Here is a 23,122-nt window from a genome sequence, read left to right on the forward strand (position 1 = left end):
GAATCTTAAAAAGAATAATTTTAGTAAAATTATTTATATATATATATATATATATATATATATATATATTTTTTTTTTTTTGTTTTAATTTAATATTAAATGAAATATAAACCACCAAAACACAGTAAATAGGTAAGTTAAAATTTTGCCGTATTGATTCCAAGAATCAGTTTTTCACGGGATCCTGCATCTTCAATTGTTACTAAATTCTATAATTGTATTAAAATAGTGGACAGCAGAATTTGTGTATTTGTCCATAATAAATTTCAAAATCTTTAAAAGCTATTTCAACAAATTATAAATAAATATGTATTAATATAATTACAGAATTTAATAACAGCTGAAGATGTGGGATTGTGCGAAAATCTATTATTGGAATTAATATGATAAGTTTAACTTTCTATTTACTGTTTTGGTTGTTTATATTTCATTTAATATTAAATTTTATTAGCTCAGTAGTCAATATGTTAATGAATTATTTGAATTATCAAAAAAATTATTTTCAATTAAATACAGTGCAGTTGGAAAGTCGCTTTGCAGTATGCTTTAGAATTACGTGGTGCATATGGATTACAATAATAGCAAAAAGTTACAGAGAAGATTGTGATGAAGTATCCATTTCTTGAAGAGGATTGTCTGTGTGATCAGTTCATTTTTTATGGTTTTTTTTTTTATTTACATCAGATTGCCCACAATTAAATTATCTAGTTTTAAATGTATTAGTTATGAATTAATTTAACAAAGTTTATTTATTATAAAATTAAAAAAAACATATATATATATATATATATATTTAAATTTTATTAAATAAACCACCTTTTACAGAATATTGAGAAAGACATATCTTATATTAATATTTCAAGTACTTTCGCAGGATCCCACATTCTTAGTCATGATTGAAATAATTCTGTTATTGCATAATACAAATGCTAAACTAATTATAATTGTGTATTAATTTACACGAGTGTTGCTATGTATTGCAGTTTTTATATAAGACTCCGTTTTCTTTAAACACCATCCTGATGGCTTATCAATTGAAATTTTGTTTGTATTATTACTATTTAATTTTATGTCATCTTTATTAATTTATAATATTACTAAATTTGTTTTAATGTCACAAATATAATGTTTATTGTTTATTAGATGGTTGCCATATTAGATTAACGTAATTTATTATTTTTGTAATTTCTGTAATGTTCAAGAAATCTAGTTTTAAAGGATCTATTTGTTTTTCCAATTGAGGTCTGTTCAAAAAATAACTGAACATTTTTAATTACGTGCCAACAGAAATATTTAGTGACATACAGTTGGCAGCATTGTGTTCCACATAACCTCCTCTGTAACCACATGTTCTTGGCTTGTTGATACCTTGTTTACTTTTCATGTTATTGTTATTTGAGTGCAATGTGTTGAAGTGTTAGTAGCGAATGTGTGTTTTTCAGAAGCAATAATACAACGTAAAATTTTGCGTGAGACCAGGGAAAACTTTCACAGAACCTTTTCAAGTTTTGAAACAAGCTTACGGAGATGATGCTCTAGGTCCGTACGCAATGCTGCAAATGGTTTTCGTGATTTAAAAGCGGTTGTCATCAATTGAAGACGACCCTCGACCAAGAAGGCCTTCGACTTCAACTGATGACACACACATTCAGAAATTCAACGATCTGGTGCGTGCAAATCGCTGATTGACTGTCAGAGAACTTGCAGAAAGAGGGTTAGCATCTCGATTGGATCATGCCATTACATTTTGACTGAAAAATTAACGTGCAATCGTGTTGCAGCGAAGTTTGTTCCTTGTTTGATGACCGAGCAGCAGAAAGAACATAGAGTGGACGATTGCCAGCAACTCCTTGAACAAGCTGATGATGATGATGATGAAACATTCATGCAAAGGATCATAACGGGAGACGAAAGCTGGGTTTACGGATATGACTTTGAGACAGAAATCACTAAATATCTCTGTTAGTGCGTAATTAAAAACATTTGGTTATCTTTTGAACAGACCTTTTATATAAATACCACCACAATCATATTTAATTTTATAAATTCCACACAGATTGTTTGTTTTATTATTATTGTTATAGGTTTGTATGCTGATTTAAATATTTCTTTATTATAAGTTTTAGTAATGTGTTCAATGATATTTTGTGCATATATACTTAACGTATATTTTTTCACTCTTTTGGGTTGTTTGTAAGATATAGTTATTTTATTGTATGTGCCTCTATGAACTTGAAATTTAGATATGGCAGCTGTTTTCCCGGTATTGATATGAAGATAATGAATCGAACTACGTATGCAAAGCCTTATGCACTGTCAAATAGAACACCTGCCCTACATAGTAGTAAATCTTTTAAGTCCTTGTTTCACAGTATAACATAGCATTGCTTTTTTTCATAATTTTCTATATGTTTAGTTAATTAATAGTATACTATTGATATAAACAGCATTTCATGATAAATTAATCAACAATAAAAAACAGACTGCATATGCTTATTTATTTCCATCATATTGATTGCAATGAAAGTACAGTGAAATGCTGATTATCCAGATTGATCTTTGCATGTCCGAAACCAAATAATTAGAAATCTGAGTAAATTGCAAATTAAAAAAGGTTTATCATACTCGCTGGACATATTATCATTTTAATATTAAACGAGTATCACACTTAATATAAAGAAAAAAAATTATAGAAAAACTAATATATTTCAGAAAAATTAGGAAGATCTATAATGTAATAAAAAACAAATGCAGTAAACACATTATTAAAAATGCAATTTTACTAATAAAAGTCAGAATGTACAAAAAGTATGTGAACGGGATTAAAATTTACTACCTTACTGTTTTAAAAAAAAAAGTAATTTAAAAAGCTTATTAGTGAAACTTAGAATAAACATATGGAAAAGAAATTGAGTTGTTTTGTTTCAATAACTGCTTGTTATAAAAAATGCAACTTCTTAAAAATTACACTATGAACTTATCAGAGTTAATCAAAACTTACCTATAAAAACAATTATTTCTTCTTTAAAAATGTGTAATTTATAGTCGCTTTGTAGTTGATCTTTGGTTATGAGCTGCAAGTTCACGTAAGCATTTTAAACATAGAACCACGTTATTTTGTCACTTCAACTGGTCCTTAGCGACAGACAAAATTCATGTTCTTTTTTGTATGTTGGCCCTGGATTACAAGTCATACATCATAGTTCATTATCAATCTTTTTAGTTAAACACAGGCCTAAATTTACGTATGGTTTTTGCTGTATGAAAAAATTGAAAATGTCAGTTAAAAAACCCATAAAAACAAAAAATTGGTTAAAATTTCCTGTTGAAGCAAAGCTTTTTGTTTGAATAGTATTTTAGATTTTTTAAATGGTGTATTAATTTTTTGTAAAATTGCCTAGTTTGGATGTAAGCAGTTTGGATAGTTGGGACATCTGGAAAATTGGCATCGCACTGAAGTATGTCCATTTTCTTATAACAATCTTGAATAAAGATGTTTACAGGCATTTCTGTGTGGATTTATTTACGTATTTATATAAAATCAGCAACAAGCATTTGTGTCGTTATCTTTTCAGTCAAAATTTTCACGCGATCAGTAAAATAAATAATGATCATGAGTCGGGACCTAAATAGTATTTTACATTAACTAATATTTTCCATTATCTGTTACCACATTAAATATTTTTTACTTCACATACACGTTTTCTTTTAATTTCTTTTTAATTATTTTCCCGTTAATTATTTGATGGGAGAATAGTATTTACATGTAATTCACATTTAATAGATTAGGTAAATGTGAATTACATTTGAACACCTAACGGTGTATAAATATACTTTGGAAATTAACTGTTAGCAGGGTTATAATATGTTAAGAAAACTCTCAGAATAAAATTTGAGTATCGGCTTAACTTCACATATAGTATTTAATACTTCCTGATAAAACATTGTCTGGGCAACGATCATGAGTATTAAAAGTCATTTTATTTATTTTTGTTTTTTAGATTGTAATGGAAATCGTACTATTAGAGGTAGGCATACCCCTAATGGGAATACAACACACTGGGAGAATACTGCAACAACACAACAACAGCAGCCTGCAACACAGGTAAATTATATTTTTGTTTTTCTTTTCTCTTCTTTAGCCTTTTGTTTTGTAATATTTAATTATTATTGAAATTTACACAATATAATCTATAGTTGCACATGTATGCGTGCGCGTACACACACACTATATATATATATATAAATTAAATAAGTTAAAAAATTATCCAAATTAATAGAAAATTTTCTAATTCAATTCATGATTTTGTGGTTTGTCTTGATAAGGTCCTACATCTTGGACAAAACGCCCAGATTTTCTGTTTTTGTTTTTGTTATTTTGTTTGTTTGTTTATTGACTTAATAAATTGCGTTATAAAATTTTCTATCAATTTGGATAATTTTCTAACTTATTTAATTTGTTTATATTTTTCTAACCAAAGAATAGAGTTTAGTTATTATTATTTATATATATACACATGTGTGTATGTGCGCATTCACATAAAATATATATTTTAAGAAGATAATAGGACGAGGATTAATTTCTCCTAAAATTTTTAACACTATAACCTTAAAAGTTAACAGACAATAAATATATTTAGTGTCGCCATATCTTTTCTATTTTATCCTCCTTCCATTTAGCTTTGACAGATTGAGTTTTCCGAACAGTAGCTTGGTGGAGAAGTTTGCTTCCTATGTGCTTCCTAGTATGCCTGAAAATGTTTCCAAGTTTACTTCCTTGTGTTCTTTCCAACCTGTTTGCTGTTGAAAAAATATTCTTTTCCACCTCTGAGGTCTGTGACCATTTTTCATGGGTTCAATTTTACATTTGCTTGGTGTCTCACAGCACCATCTAAGGGCATATTCAGAATTTAATAGCAGAGTTACTCTTATCACATTATGCTGATGCTGCCACCTTGGTCTGGGACTACTTCTTTGGCAAACCCGTATTTGTCAGTAATCTCCATATCTAAGGACCCTTCACCTGTGTTACATGCCTCTTGGCTAAGACTTGCCTGAGGGTATCTGTATATCAGCAGAATAAAAATTACTGGTGTATATAAAAATTAATATACATTACTACTTTTAATATATTTATCACCTGTACATTATTGTATTTATGTTTACATTCCTTTTTTTCTTTGTTTTTTTTTTTCAAATGAAGAATAAAGAACAGTCGCTGTTGATGTTTTTTGAATAATAGAATACTGTTTGTCATCATTATTAAATAATTGTGCCTATATACATTTTTATAAAAAGTATAATATCTTTTAGGTTTCCTCAAAAAGTAATAATGAGTTTTTAAGATACAAAAATCTGTCAATCATTATGTGATGCCATTAGTATGAATCGCACAGATGTGTATTTAAAAAATTAAATTTGATAACTTATTCTTGTGTTTGTGTTTATAAATGTCCAAACTTTGCTAGAAAAAAAAGATTTTTCTTTAACAGAACATTACAACTTGTACAAAAATGTGCTCAAATAATTTTCAGTAGTGCTTTCTGGATTGTGAATTATTAGTTTTTTTTTCTATTTCATGTGTTTACCTTAACGTTGTTTCATAATTTTATATTTAAATAATTAATGTGGACTATAATTATTTCAATTTTTTATCTATGTGTTTCTATGTTTATAATTTATTTTATAATTTGTGGGATTTTTATAAAATTATTTCGTATGGGTTGAGTAGAAATATATGATAATTTAAAAAATTAAATAAAGAAGCATCACAAATTGTCATATGCTTAACAATGATCCTTTTTTTAATCTGTGTGTTCTAATAATTTACTAACAATGAAATTGATATTTAAAAAACAGTTAGTAAATTTTAATAATGTGAAAATGTGTTATTCATATGTGATCCTTTACACTGTTTCACTACTAGTAAATTTTAATAAGGTGAAAATGTGTTATTCATATGTGATCCTTTACACTGTTTCACTACTGGAGTCATTTCAAAAGCAGTTTCTGCTGCATCATTCATGTTTTTAATCTCTTGTTGTACCCATAGTTTCAGTTAATTTGTTATGGTTGGTTTTATATTGATGTATTGTTTTACATTATGTATTTCATGTTACGTCGAAAAGTGGTGCACAGATGTTAAATATCTGGAGAACAGGTATAACCAGTTTACAACCCAAATCGTGAAAAGGTGTGCCTTTCGAACAAATTACATACAACACCCAAATTCACTTGTGCTGTTTTTGTAGTCCTCTAGTTAAAATGACCGGTTCTCCATTTTAAGGATACAGTTTAATTTAATATTATATTCCCACTGTGATCCTCAAACACCTGTCCTTGTTGCGCTTGATTTCGGCAAAGTATATTTGATTGTTAATTCTGAAGTATTCAAAAGATCATCATTAAAGCTTACAGTAATTGTAATTTTAAACTGCTGTGTAATGGTAGATGTACTTGTTTATTGTATAAAACAAAACAATCTTGTAATATTTCATTTTCATTTTGCAATAGTTTTAATAGGACTTCATTGCTTCAAACCCCTTTTTGTTTATATTTATTTGCCAGAGATTGTACTTCTCGTGTTTTATCTTGGAAACACTTTTTACAACAACTTTAAAGCTTATCATTTCTCTTAATCGGGATCTCCTTGAACTTTGGATGATGGCTGCTTTTGTCACATGTACTGAATTTTGAGAATCTATTAAATACTCCTAATTTGGATTTTGGTTTTATTTTATAGTTTATTTCATCTTTAATTTTATTTATATAATATAAATATAATAATTATAATTATTAATTTTAAATAAGTGGAATATTTTTTCTTAACTCTCTAGAAAAAAACTAATTTTCATTGTACGAACAAACCTGGTGTTAAGTAAGATTAAAAACAGTACCTTACATTTATTTCTCCAAGCAATGCTACCATCTGAAAGTTTTAAAGAATTGTTTCCTAATACCTTTTACCATCATCTTACTTATGTATGTGTATTTTTTTAATAAATGCATCTTGTACTTAATCTATCGTGTCAGCAGATTCGCACAGTAGATGAAGGTAGACATCTTTTTCTTATTGTGATTTTGATTCCATAAACTAAACTTTTTGTTTATAGTACTTCACTTTATTGATGATAAAGTAGGATCCAATATTGCATACTATTTAAATGATATGCAAGTGACAAGTGTATACCCCCTTGAAAGTGTTCACATTCATTTGTAGTTTTACCTGAAGTAATAGATGTAAGTTTGTCTAGTAGTTAATGACTGCTGCAGAAATTGTTTAACCTTTGATTCTTATATAAGAATAGTCTTATGATGTGAAGTTGCTGGTACAGACAAGTTTGATAACATTCTCTGGTTTCAGCTTGTACATATACAACCATAATTATACTGATGGAACATGTTGCGAGGTGCCTTAGGGCATTTTTGACAACATGTAGCATCAAAGATTCCCTTATATATAATAGTTCTTTCTTTTCGCGTTTATAAAATAAAATAATTTTATTTCAGCAAAGCCAAAATTATATAAAAAAAATTTTATACAGAATTAGATATATATTTATATAACCCACCGACCGGGTTGGTCTAGTGGTGAACATATCTTTGCAAATTAGCTGATATGGAAGTCGAGAGTTCCAGCGTTCAAGTCCTGGTAAAGGCAGTTACTTTTATACGGATTTGAATACTAGATCATGGATACCGGTGTTCTTTGGTGGTTCAGTTTCAATTAACCACCACCTCAGAAATGGTCGACCTGAGACTGTATAAAGACTCATACATATCATCCTCTGAAGTGCACCTGATGGTAATTCCCAGAGGCTAAACAGGAAAAAAGGAGATATTTAATATTTTTATAAAAATATTAATATAACATAATAAATAAATATTTAATTTATTAAATATAATATTAGTATAATATAATTAATATTATTTTATATAAAATTACTTATCTTAATTCTTCAAATAACCAGAATAATATTTAAAGCTGTAGTATAGAACTTTTTAAGCTTTTTTTAAGGAATATTAAATGTTTGCAACAAAAAGTTACACTTTTAATAAATTTCTGTCTCATCTGCTACGATTAAAATTTTATGAATAAGCAATGTAAATGAAGTGATTTTTATGTTATTGATTTTAAAAATATGCTTAGATGGATTTTTAATTGTATATATGAAATTTTAATAATTTTTAATTTCTTTTACAGTTAGGGTCACGTCAACAAACTATTACGATACATGATACACCATCACCGGCGGTTTCTGTTATAACAATATCTGATAGCGAAGATGAAACTTCTACAAGTACAGCTGCAGGCACATCTGCTGCTGTTATGATCAATTCATCATCAACAGCTAAATGGTAAAAATTAACATGTACTAAATTTTGATATTATTTTGTAGGGTCGTTCAATAAGTCCTTAGAAAAAGGTAGAAAAACAAATTATTTTGTGCAATTTTTTTCAACATAATCTTTTAACTCGATAAGATTTCAGAAGGTCCTCAAAATAAGCATCTGTTTGGGTGATGACCTCCTCGTTCAACATGAACTATTGCCCGCCAAGCCATTTTTTCAAGTTTGGAAATAAAAATAAATGACTGGGGGCCAAATCCAGTGAATACAGTGGATGTTGTAATAATTAGAAATTCAATTCCATAATTTGGGCCACCGAAACGGCACCTGTATTTGGTCTTGATGGAAGAGGATCTTTTTCTTTTTCAAATGAGGACCTTTTTTCTTGATATCTTTGCCCAACCAGTGCAATAATGATGCACTGGTTGGGCATCATTATTGTTGCCCAACAATAATGATGGGCAACATACTACTCTCCAGTTATTGTTTGTCCTTTTTCCAAGTAATCAGTGTAATTGATACCATGTGGATCCAAAAAAAAAACACGGCTATCACCTCGCCGGTCGATTTCACTTTTTTTGCCTTCTTCAGAGCCCATTCGCCTTCAAAAACACGATGTTTTGACTGTTCTTTGTCTCTGGAGTGTAGTAGTGTATCCATGTTTTGTTGTCCAAAGTTATGCATCGACACAGAAACTCGTCAGAATTGTGATGGAAAAGCACCAAAGCAGCCTGAGAGTCGACCACACGATTGCGTTTATTCACCACTGAGAGCAAACGCGGCACCCATCTTGCTGACATTTTTTTCACACCCAATTTTTCGTGCAAAATTGAAAACACTGTACCTTGCGATATGCCTGTTGGCCTCAACTATTTTGTTGATTCATCGATCACTCAAAACCACGTGATGGATACAGCTGAAACTTTAACTGCACTCTAGCAACAAATGATGCTTACTAAAAGCAAACTGTTTTCAATACTACAAGTGCCATTTCTTGGATTTTTTAAGGACTTATTGAATGACCCTCTTATCATATTTGCCTTTCAAAAACAATTAACTAAGCACTGGTAATTTTTTAAACACTACAGGACATAATGGGAATTAGAAAAAATTAACTGGCTTTTGTATTTGTTGTGTAACTGTTTAATTGTTCCTAGTAGATTGATTGTTATAATAAGTAAACACACACACACACACACACATATTTATATAAAGCAGAATTGATCATTGAAAAGTGGCTTTAATTCTTATATTATCCTTTTGTAGATTATGTTACTGGATAACTTGTCGTGTTACAGCATCTTGCATTCTCCTCGATTATATATGTCATTTAGCATTAAAGAGAAGATAAAATTTACCTTATTGAATTGGCTGTGAGAGGCGTAATTGGGTGGGTGATGTCAAATAAACAGATTTTCACCCTTAGTTAATGGTATTCTTGTTTCCAGTCCAGCCATATTTATAACATTTTTTTCTGTTCTATTATTCAGCCTTTCTGATAAAAAGAAATATAGATGTTATTTACAGTTAATCAACTGTAAAAATAAATCTGTAAAAAACAAAACCATGAACAAAATCCCACACTATAGTTCTATAGTGTGGGATTTTGTTGATGGTTTTTTTTTTTAAATAACTAACCTTTTATTAGCATATTAAAAAATAAATAATTATTTGTTTAGTGTGTGCAGTTAACTTGTAACAATTTTTTTTATGTTTCAGTAACGCTGAACAACAGCAAGCAGCACTTGTAAGACAGAATACAGCAACAAACATTACAAGTAGTAGACACAGGAAGAATGTTATATCATGCGTAACCGTTGGTGATAGTGATAACGAGGATCATCGTAGTCCCAGCAAACAACAGACACAAGTAAGAGTTAGAGATTTTAAATTATAAATTTAATAATGCTGATGGGTTTTGATTATAAATTTACTATTTTTACTGTAGTATTAATCGTTTAAATTATTAAAGATTATTTTTTGCCTTTAAATCATATCTGTCGGTCAGTAAAAGTATCAGAAGGGTTTTTCTTAGTTGTAATATACTACAGTATCAGCTAATACATTGAGGTAACTTATACAGTCAAACTGAAGTGTGACATGGAGATAATTATGATAACATGTAACAAATTTGGTAATTTTTTTAGATGTGGAAGTTTTTTAAAATATTTCTGATTTTGTGAAGGTTTTTTTGTAATTAAAAACAATTTTTATATTTAATAAAATAAAATATTCATGTCGTCTAAATTTCCCTCCCCCTTATAATCTCCTACCATGTATCTTTTATAGAAATTTTGAAACTCAAAAGGTAAATAACACATTTTGCATCAGTTTCTAAAAAAATTAAGGATTTAATTTTTTTGATATAAAAATATTTAGGCATTAATTTTTTTTTTTAAATAAACCTTGTCCTTCATTGTTATGCAGCATTTACATAAAATTTACATTTGAATAAGATATATCACCATATATCAGTCATAAGATATTTTTTTTCAAATTAAAAAAAAAGCTTGACAAGGGTTGCATAACTTCCTTGGTTTTGTGCTTGAAAAATTTTTATTTAAAGTGTGCCATGCAATTTTTAAGTGTTAATGACTAAGTTATGCGAACACAATTAAAAAAAAAGAAATGTTCTATAAAAACAGTCGGTCTGTTTTGACCAACCTTGATCAAGTGATGTTTTTACCCTAACATTTTGTAGTTTTTCAAGTGTGATTGAGAAAACAATCAAAATTCTTAGTATCTTATTGTAATATTTTGGGTTTATTTAACCTTTTTGACCAAACAACATATTTATAATCAAAATTATGTTGTATCTAAAGTATAATTGCTTTTAAAAAAAATGTTGAATTCCAACTGACCATGTGCTCAGCAACTAGCTTATAAAACATTTTTAATTATAGCGACTACTGACAAATAGGTAAAGTATCAGAAATTATTAAAAAATCAAAAAAGTTAGTAGTAACCCATATGATTCACCCATAAGGAAGGATTTAAATGAATTTCCCACTTTTATATAAAATCTGTTTTATGACATTAGAAAAATTTAATATGTGAAATCAGGCACCTGCCTTATCCACTTTTTGGTAGGAGTGCAGACTGAAAATTTTTCTGTATGACAATTTTGACCCTGTTTTCATGCATAATTGTTACAATCTACTTAAAAAATTTCAGCAATTTCTCAATTGTTTGTCAACCAATTTGAAGAAATGAGGTGTTATTTGTTCTCAATAAATGGCCTTATCATTTTACCAACTTATAAAACATAATTTTATCAATATAACAATAAGTTAATATTTACAGAACTATTAAGATTAAAAAATTTAAAGGCTGCTGTTTCTTAATTTCCAAAGGTAAAATTTTAAACTTATGTGCAGTTGAGTAGTTATAGTAAGACGCTTGCGGAGGGGAGTAGATTACAGCTGTAAATTGAGGGGGGAAAAAGCACCTTGCTAGAACAGCTCTGCTACATTATTTGTAGGTTTTGTTGTGTACATATAATCAGATTTCATTAAATATCTCAATCTTAAGAAAAAAGATTTTATTGGAAAAAAACATAAGCGGTGGACAGACAAAAAAGAAGCAAATAGGGCATTTATACGCATGAACATGTTTACTTATTACATTCTAATCAGACCCTTAAGTTTGGCCAACACCTCCTGAGACATCGTTTATATAATATTGCCAAAGGAAGAGAAAATAAAAAAAAAATATCGGTACAGTGAATACCCCTTTCTGATGAAGTAAAAATCAGTCTAAAGTTAGGATATATGTAGCCAAATGTTTTTGCCAGACTTCAACTTTTTGGTCGATCAGTTATCGAGCTATGAACAAAAACTGTTCAGAAATATTGTTGAATATTCCAGTACCCCTAAATAAGGTTTATGTAAAACTTTGGAATCTTTAACAAGTTCTTTCATTATATTAAACCTCAATTTTCTACAACTGCTATACAAAAAGTAAAAACTTAAAAATGGCGATAACTATCCGTCCTCAATTTTTTTTAATTTTCTCAAAATTTTATAGCATCAATATCTATCTCATTAGGGCATTTCCTGTTGGGAAAATTACTCAAAAAGGGGTTTTTTTTAGTCAGTGTGGAGGTTTACAATTTTGGCCCAATCTATGCTGCATAACAGAAATATGTAACTGGGAAAGTAAAAATGTTTGTTAAGTTGATTATCAAGATAAGAACTATTTATTCTTATAATCTCATGCGTTTCAGAGATCTTTCTTTAATTAGAAAATAAATATAATCATCATCCAAAACTATAAATATTGCAATTCTTAACTGAAAGAAAAATGTTTTGATAGAGATATTTCAATTATTTTTATATTTTTTTAAAGTTGTATGAAGATTGTCCATTTTGTGTTATAAATTTAGTATATTTAATCTATTGATTATTTTAGTTAAACTTTATTACTATAAAAAAACTTTGTTGATAATGATATCAGAGATCAAAAAAAAAATTGTAAAGCTCCTTTTTAGCATTACCAAAATAATTTACAGTTTAAAAAGTGTACAGTTTATATATATATATAAATTTTAATATAATCTTGATAAGCATATATTGTTTTTTATCCTACTTGCAGAATTTGGAAATGGAAATCGCATTTACAAAAATTAATAGAAGTAAATGAAATTTTACATAAATTAAATTTTTGAATAAGCTTGTTATTGAAGTAATGTTGACAAAATCTGGCTTTAATTTGGTATTTAAATATTACTTTTTAAAATACTTCATTACAATTTGTAAAAGTTCAGTCTTGACTGCCAAAATTTCTTTTGTTTGTTAGCCAAATTGCAATCAAATACCCTTTATTCAAATAGTTTTATCTTAATAATTTATTACACTCTCGCTTATCTGCCCCTATTTTAATAAATCTATTAACAGAATACTAATTTAAAAAATTTTTTTTTTTCTGCAGGTGTATAGTAGTCAACATGGAATACAAAATTCAGTTAATGCTATTGTAACATCTTCGAGAGAAATGCAAGCATATTTAGAAACAAGTCCTCAACAGCTGTCATCAAATACCAGTAGCACGTCTAGTAAACATTTATATGTACCGCAACCAAACACAAAAACTGAATATCTTCATCCATCTGCGATACCAACCCAGGTTGAAGTCGTCAGAGAAATAAAACATGAACCTCATCATAGGTTTGTATTTAATTATAGCTCTCGCTAAAAGTTATTGTTGTACAAAAGCTATTGCTAAAATTAAGGAGAGAAGCCATTTTTTTTTTCAAGAATTTTAACGTATGATTGTATTAAAATAACTAAAAATGTTTAGTTATCTTTCTAAATAATCACCTTGAACATCAATACAGTTTAATAAATCACGGAATGAGTTTCTTGATTCTTTTTCTTAGAAGTCTCTCTCAGTCATCATCACTGAACCTTGAACATTGTGATATAAACTTTTGTCTATTATATATTCTTTTCTATATTTTATTAGAAAGCAATTAACCGCTTGGTATGTTGTATCTTGGCTTAAGATAAACAAAATGTATTGGTTTAAGATAAACAAAAAGTTCCCGCTTAAAGGTAACAGCACTACACAAAAATTGTGATGTAGGTAGTGTTTGAGTTTGAGTCGATGAATTATTTTATGGAAAAATCTGTTTATGATGGATACAGTTTATAGTGAATTTTGGCTGTCATTTTTGTAATTGCATGAAGGACTCAAAATGTCTTAATCCATTTAGTACTCGGCAAGAACCGACATGCCATTTTAATTACACTTTGTTATAAAGGATTTTTGGACTGTCTTGTGAAAGCTTAATATTACAATTATGAAAAAATCATGGTCTTTGTATCTCTGCCTTTGACAATCTCCTTATGTGTTATGCATGTACGATAAATTAATGTTCATTAAAAAAGTTTTTTTTTTGTTGAGCCTATTGTGTGGATGACATTATAAGATTGTTTTAATCCCTTGTACTTACTGCAGTAAAGAAAATATTTTCAAAAAAGAGAAGTCAAAAAGCTTATTCTTGGGAGCTGTGTTTCATTAGCTGCATGATTGCTTTCAGTTGTACATGCAGTATCAACCTTTTGATTAAAAGGAATGAGGCTAGTTGTCAGCTGTGGTTCATAACAAGTCGCATAACACAGACAACATTATCACCATGATGACAGTGTAAAACAGCTATATTCAGAGAACACAAAATAATTGATTTCTTATTCAATTTAATTTCATCAAAATGTGTTTGATGCATTACTTGTATTATTAATACTTTCAGTATTCCTTGCATTAATACAAACTAGTATGCAGAATTAATACTAACTGTATTCCTTTTGAATTTTTATTATTACATTTGTATGTATCCTGATGCTACAGCCTGGCTTGGGCTTTGGCCTCCTCCATGATTCGCCTCTAATCCTCTCTATCCCTCACTGCCACTCTCCATCTTCTACCCCTATCACTGTCAGATCCCTTAATACATTCTGGAGCCAGTGCCACCTATATCATTATTTTCCTTGCTTTCAATATTATTTGCACATTCCAGGATGTAATATTTTAAATATTTTCTGATCTCGTTTGTTTTTGATGTATTCATTTTTCATAATTCCAATCTTGATGCAACGTCATTGTTGAGTTTCATAGCAGTTTAATTTTTCTAGGGTAGAGTTGCTAACACCACACCCTACCCCTAGTTTGGAGGACCAGTGGATTTTCCAAATGGAATTATAAAATTCTCCTAGACAGACTACTTCAGATTGTCTATTTTGTTCAGATTTTCTCCCTATGCTCATCTGCCCCTTCTGCTATTGGGATGTCTTCTTCTTCTGACTTCAGGGCAGTTGATTTATTTTTGCATAATTTTTGCAATTTTTTTTCCAGACTAAAACTGGATCAGAGCCTTTTTTGTTTTATACTACATAATGCTATTTATTTATAAAAATAAATTTTCATTTGCTTATTACTTTTTACTTTCCTTCTTGCAACATAGCTATAGAGTTATGCTGCAAAAAGGAAAGTATGTTGGTAATCGATCAAAAAATGGAGTATGGGTTTTGTTTTTGAGCATTTCTCGACATTTCATGACCCAGTCACCCAAAAAAAATGGGGTTAATATTCATTTGTGCTGTTGCTGAATTCCTATGCTGGCACGTGGCACCTTAGAATTTTGTTATAGCCTCAAAAAGGGTTGATTGTGTGCTTGAGGTATCTGTGAGCAGGGCTGTTAGGTCCTGTTGTTGTTGGTCACTGGTGATTTTGGGTCAGCTTATCCATTGAAATCAGACTAAGCTTCCCTGCAGTGGCATTTTGATCACCACTACAGCATGGCAGTGGTGACCCCCAGACCCCTGCAGTGTTGGGTCGGCATCGGTCATCTTCTACCGGTGCGGCAGAGGCTACTCCTGAAGCTATCCCCTATTGGGTTAGCTGATGGTCAGGTTGCTGCCCAAGGTGCTTGCTGGGGCAGGAAGGTGGCATCTACGCTCAGTGGTTCCCTTGGTCAGGCCTGCTGTTCTGGTGGTATGTTGGCATCCATTGGGAGTCCCACATTGGGCTGACCAGGGAATTTCTTCTTGGTCTGCTCTTGGTGGTGGTCCACAAGTAAATGCTCTTGCAGTAATGGGATCCTACTTATAAAACTAGCTAGCGCACAGTGGGGGCCGTGCTGTTGTAGTGGAATTTAGGCATTTTAGGCTTGGTGGAAGAGGAGCCCTTGTGCATGCGCATAGGTATACATCTGAATGCTAGTGTCGCGCTTGCCAATATTAAGCGCAGTATGTGTACATACATATATACATACACGTTTGAAGCTTAACAACTTTTGACTGGATTAAGTGGTTCTGAAGAAATTTGGCACAGAGACACGTTTATATGGGACAGTTTGTTGGTCAAAATTTTGCAAACAACCCCATTTTATATTAAGCTCACTAAGTACATTCATTTAAGTTTTTCTTAACATTTAAAGAAAAAAATTTTCCCCCAAATTCTCCTCCCCAAAAGTCTGAAAAAGCTTCTTTTTTTGTTTACTGCACATCTTTTAACTGAATTTTTTTTCCTATGCATGTTAGTTGTGGATGTGGCCAAAAAAAATACTATGGGAGCAATATTTAGGGTGAGGAAGTTGATCAAAGTTTAAAAATATCAATTTTTTTAATATTTAAAATCTTTTTTCATTTATCATTATTTTTCCACCATATAAGAATAAATTACTATTGCCAAGAAATTATAACAACTTTGTTGTCAGTTTTTTCTTTGTTGAATACTTTCACAGAGATCTGCTTCATCAGAATGTTTTATGAAAATTTCAGATTAAAAATACAGAGGTATGTTTACCATCTCTGTCACAATTATAAAAGGTTATTTTTAATGCCATTTATTTGGTGTAAAATATTTCCTTTCTCTGTAAAGAACAAATTTATTATACCAACAATCAGAATCTAGAATCCTTGGTTTTTAGAATTTAATGTGCACTTGAAAGAGAATGTGTATCTGACACACATCTACTGCATGTGCTATATGTCTGTTCCCATTTTAGAGAGATATATACTGTCTACAAAAAGTTCCATAACAGGCTATAAAAATGGGAGTAGTGGCATGATCTTGTGGGCAGTAGTTTCCATAAAATAAAGTGTTGTTAGTATCCTAAAGATGATATCAAAAGAAGAATTATTTACGACTTTTGATAACCATTATTATCAATCTAAATTTTATATTGCATTGAAAGGTTTACTTGTAAAAGCTTAAATAAAAATTTTTTTTATAGCCACGTCTGCCCTGTAAGTTTTATAGAGACTGTATTATTTAAATATTTATTTTATCTCTTTGTTTTTTATTTGATGAGTATGTTATGAATTGGTTTTTATTTATTTTTTTTTAACTTGTATTTTTACAGTTCTTGTTGTTACAGTGGTAATTATTCGACGAGCGTATCACAATCGCAGAAGAAACGATTATTAGCTAAAGCACAATCAGAATGTATGTTAAGTGGTAGCAGTATTGGTGTTGTTACTAAACAAGAACCTGGAGGAGATTTACATGTAAGTTACATTAATTGTAATTGTGTATTAGTTTCTGTTAGGTCAAGGTTTTATTTATCTGGCTCAGGTGTAGTATATAATGGATGGAAAGTGTTTATATTATACAACAAATGACACCCCTTCTCATTTTTTGCATTTTTTAATATTTTAACATCACTGATGTAGGTTAAATTTAAATCTTTTCATTAACCTGCTACGTTTGATGGAATATCACCTTGATAAATTCTGAAAGAAAATCATAAAGGTAACTGATTTTTTACTACTGTTTTTGCAACAGTTTACTACTGTTAACAACAGTTAATGTTGATTTAAGTTTGGTTTTATTATTAATAAAAATTATAAATTAATTGTTTTTTTTTTAACTTTTATTAATGTAGGTAGAATAACATTTTAAATAAAACTAAGTTTACACTGCTCTTTTCACATGAAATGCCTAATCAAAAAAAATTTATTTTAATTTAAAAATATTACTTGTTCATTGTTACTCTAAAAGTCATCAAGACCTTCTCAAGAGGCATTTTAAAATAAAACAGCTGTTGTAGTGCTTTATTTTCTAAAAGTCATTTTAGGGATTCATTTTCTTGAAAAATTCATCGCTGAATTTTTTGACACAAGTAATTCAGTTTACGCTAACAAGGAATGTATCTATCTATAGACCCCAGATTAAGAAAGCTTCTCTAGATATTCAGAGACTTCAGGAATACATATTAATCGATCAATCAACATTTATAATGAGAGTAAGTTATTCTTTAGAAAATTCCTTATACTGCATTTTGATTTTCCCCTTAAAGCTTCTTTTGAAGTCTTTACTACTATAGATGTTCCTGACTTCTCTCCGAGCAGTATCTGATACTAGTCTCTAATAATGTTGACATTACACTCCTGACTCTGGTATCTAAGCTCTCATTTCTTTAATGGCTTAGAGAAGTCTTTCATATTCTTAACTATTATCACCAGGATTTTCAGGAAATCCACTTCAGGTTCACAAATCACCTGTGTTTTTTTTTTTAATTTTGTCAGCCTATTTTTCACTACATGCTTAAAGCTGCTTATAGTTCCTTAGATATTTCATAATTCCTTGAAAAGCTTTCTGCACCTTGTTTTCGACTTCTTCAATTTTGTTTTCAAACATTTCATCTTCAGATATTTACCTGAGACAACAGAAAAATAGATATTTTTGTTTTACTTAAACAGTGGGAGAAACTTATTAAACAGATATTTAAAGCATTATCATTTTGAAATGGTGTTAGTGAGCTCTACCAAACTATTCCATTCAAACTTTTTCTTCCAGTTTTACATTAGTATGGCTCAGCATCTTTTATAGCAGCTGTAAGCACTTAGAACAGTTTGTTCTCAAACAAAGAAGTTAATCAGATGTTGACTTCTAAATTGCCCTCTAAATTTCATTTGAAAAGAGAAATTATGCCCAAAAACCAACATGATTAAAAGAAGTTAACATAAACAGTAATAAAATCAAAATAGTAACCCAATTTAAATACCTCAGATAAATAGTAACAACCTGAACTAAAAAAACCTTCAATCCAAATAAGAAGAAACTAGCTAGAACTCGAAAATTAACTTTGTACACTTACAATAAAAAATGCCTACCAATAAATGCAAAAATAAGACATAACACGATTATAAAATCAGAATCCATTTATGCAGCACAAACACTCTTCTACCTTAGCGAGCAATCAAAGACAGACAGACTCCAGAAAATCCAAAGAACCTGCATCAATAAAACGTACCAGAAAGACGGGCAGCGGTGGATTTTACGCAACAAAGTCGAGTACAAGATCCATCACTGAAACCATACATAAGAGGGGACTAGGATTCTTTGGACATATCATGAGGATGCAAGATTCAAGATTTCCGAATTGACTAGTACAGTACAATTTCGACTCGAAAATCACAAGACAGGATGCAGATGGATCAGACAAATAAGAGAGGATCTGAAGGAAATCGGCCTTAACACCAGAAGACACCACAGATAGATACAATTAAACAAGAAAATCTAGAATAAAAAGACTCGCTTCACATTCACAAGAAAAAACTCGCAAGATGAACATTTTCCACACTAGAAAGGGCAAAAAAAATCGAACATGTGAAAAAATACTGGGAAGACTGCAAGGCCCAAACAGACCCATCGAAAAGACATGGATAATGAATCCATGTCTCTTTGACATGGATTGGGTAATGGATTGACTAAATTGATTCTATGCAGTTAAGATAATAATAGTATATATATAAATTGAAATATTTTTGCATCATTTTTTTATAAATAATTTTTTCATTTTACTGATTAAAACTTTTCTCAACGTCATGAGGTACCACTATCAGAGTTTCCATATTATATCTTTGCCTTATTAGGTTGTCATTTAAAGTCAGTATTTTCATCATTAATTTGTTTCTCTATCTTTCCTCTTGATTCTGACTTCTCTTCTTCCTCTCAGGTCCTCTACTTCCTTATCATTCCACCTTCATGTATACCTTCCTTTTTTTGTTTCTCTATCCTTGTCTCCGACATATTTTTTACTCCACATATCTAAATCATTTCAGTATACATTCCTGTAAACCTTAGCCGTTCCTGTAGTATATTAATTTTTTTATCTTGTTTATTATCATATTTTTCCACTCATCTGGCTTAACAATATATGGATTCTTCATCTCTTTTAACTGTATATTTATAATTTTTTTTTTTCAGAAAGCCATACATCACTGGTCTGTACACCACAGTTACCTAACTGTGGTGTACCTACAGAAAGTACCTACTTTCTGTTTCCTTTCATCTTTCTGTTTACTTTCTTGTCTCACAGCCCTCTTAATATTAAGATTTATATTTAACTCCCGATCAATGCAGTCAGATAATTTACAACAACCATAATATGAAAAAACAAATTTTTAAAATTTGTACCTTATCAGTCTTTTCAGCTGTCCGATTCGTATATTAATCCAGCTAACATGTGATGAGTTAACCGGACAAAATTAATCCTTTTTGGTCATATATTGATTCTGATCAGTATGTCATGGGTTGCAACCCAAGTATTTTGTTACATGATTCAGAAATAAAAGTTTTAACTGTAATTTTTGTGTGGTTTAGATTACACAATTTAAAGATCTTTTATATTTTATTTTTAATTTCATTTTTATTAAGTTTTTTGAATTAATTTATCACTTAAAAGTTATTAATTTCAATTTTTATTTTTTTCCAGTCAGTCATGAAAACAAGTAGATATATCCATGCTATTCCATCAGCGACTTGGGTTCCTTATCGCCATCCTTCAACGCATCCTTATATTCCTTATTCACATCCTCCACATCATACAGTATCTTTACCAAATTTTTTGAAAAAAGTTTTTACTAGCACGTCATTTTTTATATCAAGATATAATAATAACAATAGTAATAGTAACGGTCATGGTCATGTAATCAGTAATAAAAATAATACTAATAATAATAATAATAATCAAATGCCCTAGGTAATATCTTTAAATAATTTGATTTAAATTATGGTAACTGCTATTTATCATAATTTTAAATAATTATTTATTTTTTAAATGATCTTGCGGAACATGATCATTTAGTTTAATAAATATTAAAGTTTAATATTTTTTAATGTTTCATAGTTTATTACCAATATGATTTTCATTATATAATCGGTATACCTTATTTTAACACTTAAAAGAGTGATAATCTGTACTGATATCTGATGTTTTAAATCTGTTATGTAATTTAATGTTGGGTTTCTAAAAGCCTCGGTCAATTTAGTTAAGAATAGAAGAAAAGAAAATAGCAGTTTGTCCTTTAGTCAGTGTTTACAATGGTCATGTTTCTTTGACTTGTGTAACACTGTATGTTGTTTTGTACTAAAAAGATTGTAAAGTAATCTAATGCAATTATAATAGTATATAATTATATGATGTTTATATTGTACATTGTGATTTATACAATTATTTATTATTATTATGATGTATCGATTAATCTTATATGATTACAGTGATATCTAATTTTTATTGATCTTTTCCTGAAAATCAATGTTAAAAAGACAAACACAATCAAAACAATATAGAAAAATTTCTTTCTTTAAAAATTAATCAATTTAATCTTAAAAACAGAAATAACCCATATTCTTTGAAAGACCATGTTGCAAGAGTCAGCACACGTGGTATGTAAGAAATATGTATTAAGTGTTCTCCTCTTTGCTTCATATATAAGTGCTTATTTTTGTACTGTCAGGTATTGTAGTTTCTACCTTCTGATTTCCCTTGGAACGTAGTTTATTATCCAGATGTACATGCATATTGTATTCAAGAAACAAACTACTTTTGTTTTTTATCATTAATAATTTTAATGATTTGGGTCCAAAAGGTCTCTTATAAATTCTCTTTTTGTGACATAATCTATTCTAAGCATACTCTCTCAAAATATATAATAATAATTACACATCTTTTTCAAGATCCACAATTAATTCCATTTCATACTACAAAAGCCACCTTAAATTTAAAATTATGGTTTTTTTTAAAATTTAAATGATGCTTTTTTATGAATAATTAAATTTTAAAGAAGGGGCTACAGTAGTATTTTCTGTCCTACATTATTGATATTTAGAAAATGATCCCATTGTGAATAAATCTAAGATTCTGGTTTGTTGCAACTATGTAACTTTTGTTGATGGTTTTATTTAAGGTTTTTCCATTTCAACGTTGCATCTCAGCCTTTTATTTTTATTTCTTTCACTCTTTTTTATGTTATGATGAGAAAAGAGTATCTTTTTATATTGTTGTTTCCATAGTACGGTCTTAGATTATTGAACAACAGTTCTACTGGGAATATTTCACTCAGAATGTACATATTTCTCTGTTTTGGAGTTTTTGCTTTCTCTTTTATCCTAATTATCTGCTTAAACCTAATTATTTATAATTTGTAATATGGTGAAAATAATTTTGGTTGAAAATATGTATTCAGGGTATGATTTTTGTTTTGGTACGATTCCAGAACAAGAAATAAAATCTCTTTCTCTTTTCTAATAGCATTGAGTAATATTAGTCTGTCTGCCCCTCACTCTTCCCTTTCCTGGCATCCTAATTATTATTATTTTTCTAGTTTGATTTTCTGAAAATTGATACATTCAGTGGTTATCTTTATATGCATTATTTATCTCTTTATTAATAGGATTTTTATCAAGTTTATTTTATCAATTTTGAAAAAGATTGTATTGTAGTAGTACAAATAGAGTTCATTTAGTGGAAACTGTTATTCCCCGTGTAACAGAGCTTTATAAACCATAAATGGGCATAACTTTACAGAGCCGAACAACCTCACATGCTCAGTATTGTTGTCACCTCGGTTTAGGATCGTTTATCTCTGTAATTACATATACATTGCTTCTTATATTGAATTATTCAATTAACATGTAAATATAGAACTAATTAGTTCCATAACCGTTATTGGAAAAACAAACCTTTTTGATTCCTAGCCCAATTCTAGCTACAATAAACTTCTGTTAATCTCAATTTATTGAGACTATTTCTTACCAATAAATTGTGTACCAAGGAATTGTAAGCGTGTAATACTGATTTTAAAATTTCTTCAGTATATGCTTATCTAAATTTAAAATTATTATGCAGAAAATTTATCTGTTTTTCCTTGAGTGATGAGAAAAAAATTTAAAATTGATAGTAGTGATCAATTTTATGCTTACAAATTATTCTAGTAGAGCTAAATATACCCATCAGAGAGTATTTGTAAATTTATTAGGGGAAATA

At 29.5% G+C, this 23,122-nt stretch overlaps 1 protein-coding gene across 9 annotated transcripts in view; it reads left to right on the top strand.

The window, feature by feature from the left end:
* Positions 1–23,122, top strand: part of Hipk (Homeodomain interacting protein kinase) — a 162,871-nt gene that overhangs the window by 88,736 nt on the left and 51,013 nt on the right. For 8 of the 9 annotated variants that reach the window (XM_075378800.1, XM_075378792.1, XM_075378791.1 and 5 more), the window contains exons 13-17: positions 4,002–4,105; positions 8,204–8,358; positions 10,069–10,219; positions 13,279–13,514; positions 17,213–17,357. In XM_075378800.1, the coding sequence (XP_075234915.1) occupies positions 4,002–4,105; positions 8,204–8,358; positions 10,069–10,219; positions 13,279–13,514; positions 17,213–17,357 (791 nt within the window). The remainder of the gene's footprint in view (positions 1–4,001; positions 4,106–8,203; positions 8,359–10,068; positions 10,220–13,278; positions 13,515–17,212; positions 17,358–23,122) is intronic. The other variant, XM_075378799.1, reaches the window with a different exon arrangement.

The sequence above is a fragment of the Lycorma delicatula genome, chromosome 11 (assembly GCF_047948215.1).
Source record: "Lycorma delicatula isolate Av1 chromosome 11, ASM4794821v1, whole genome shotgun sequence".
NCBI lineage: Eukaryota > Metazoa > Arthropoda > Insecta > Hemiptera > Fulgoridae > Lycorma > Lycorma delicatula.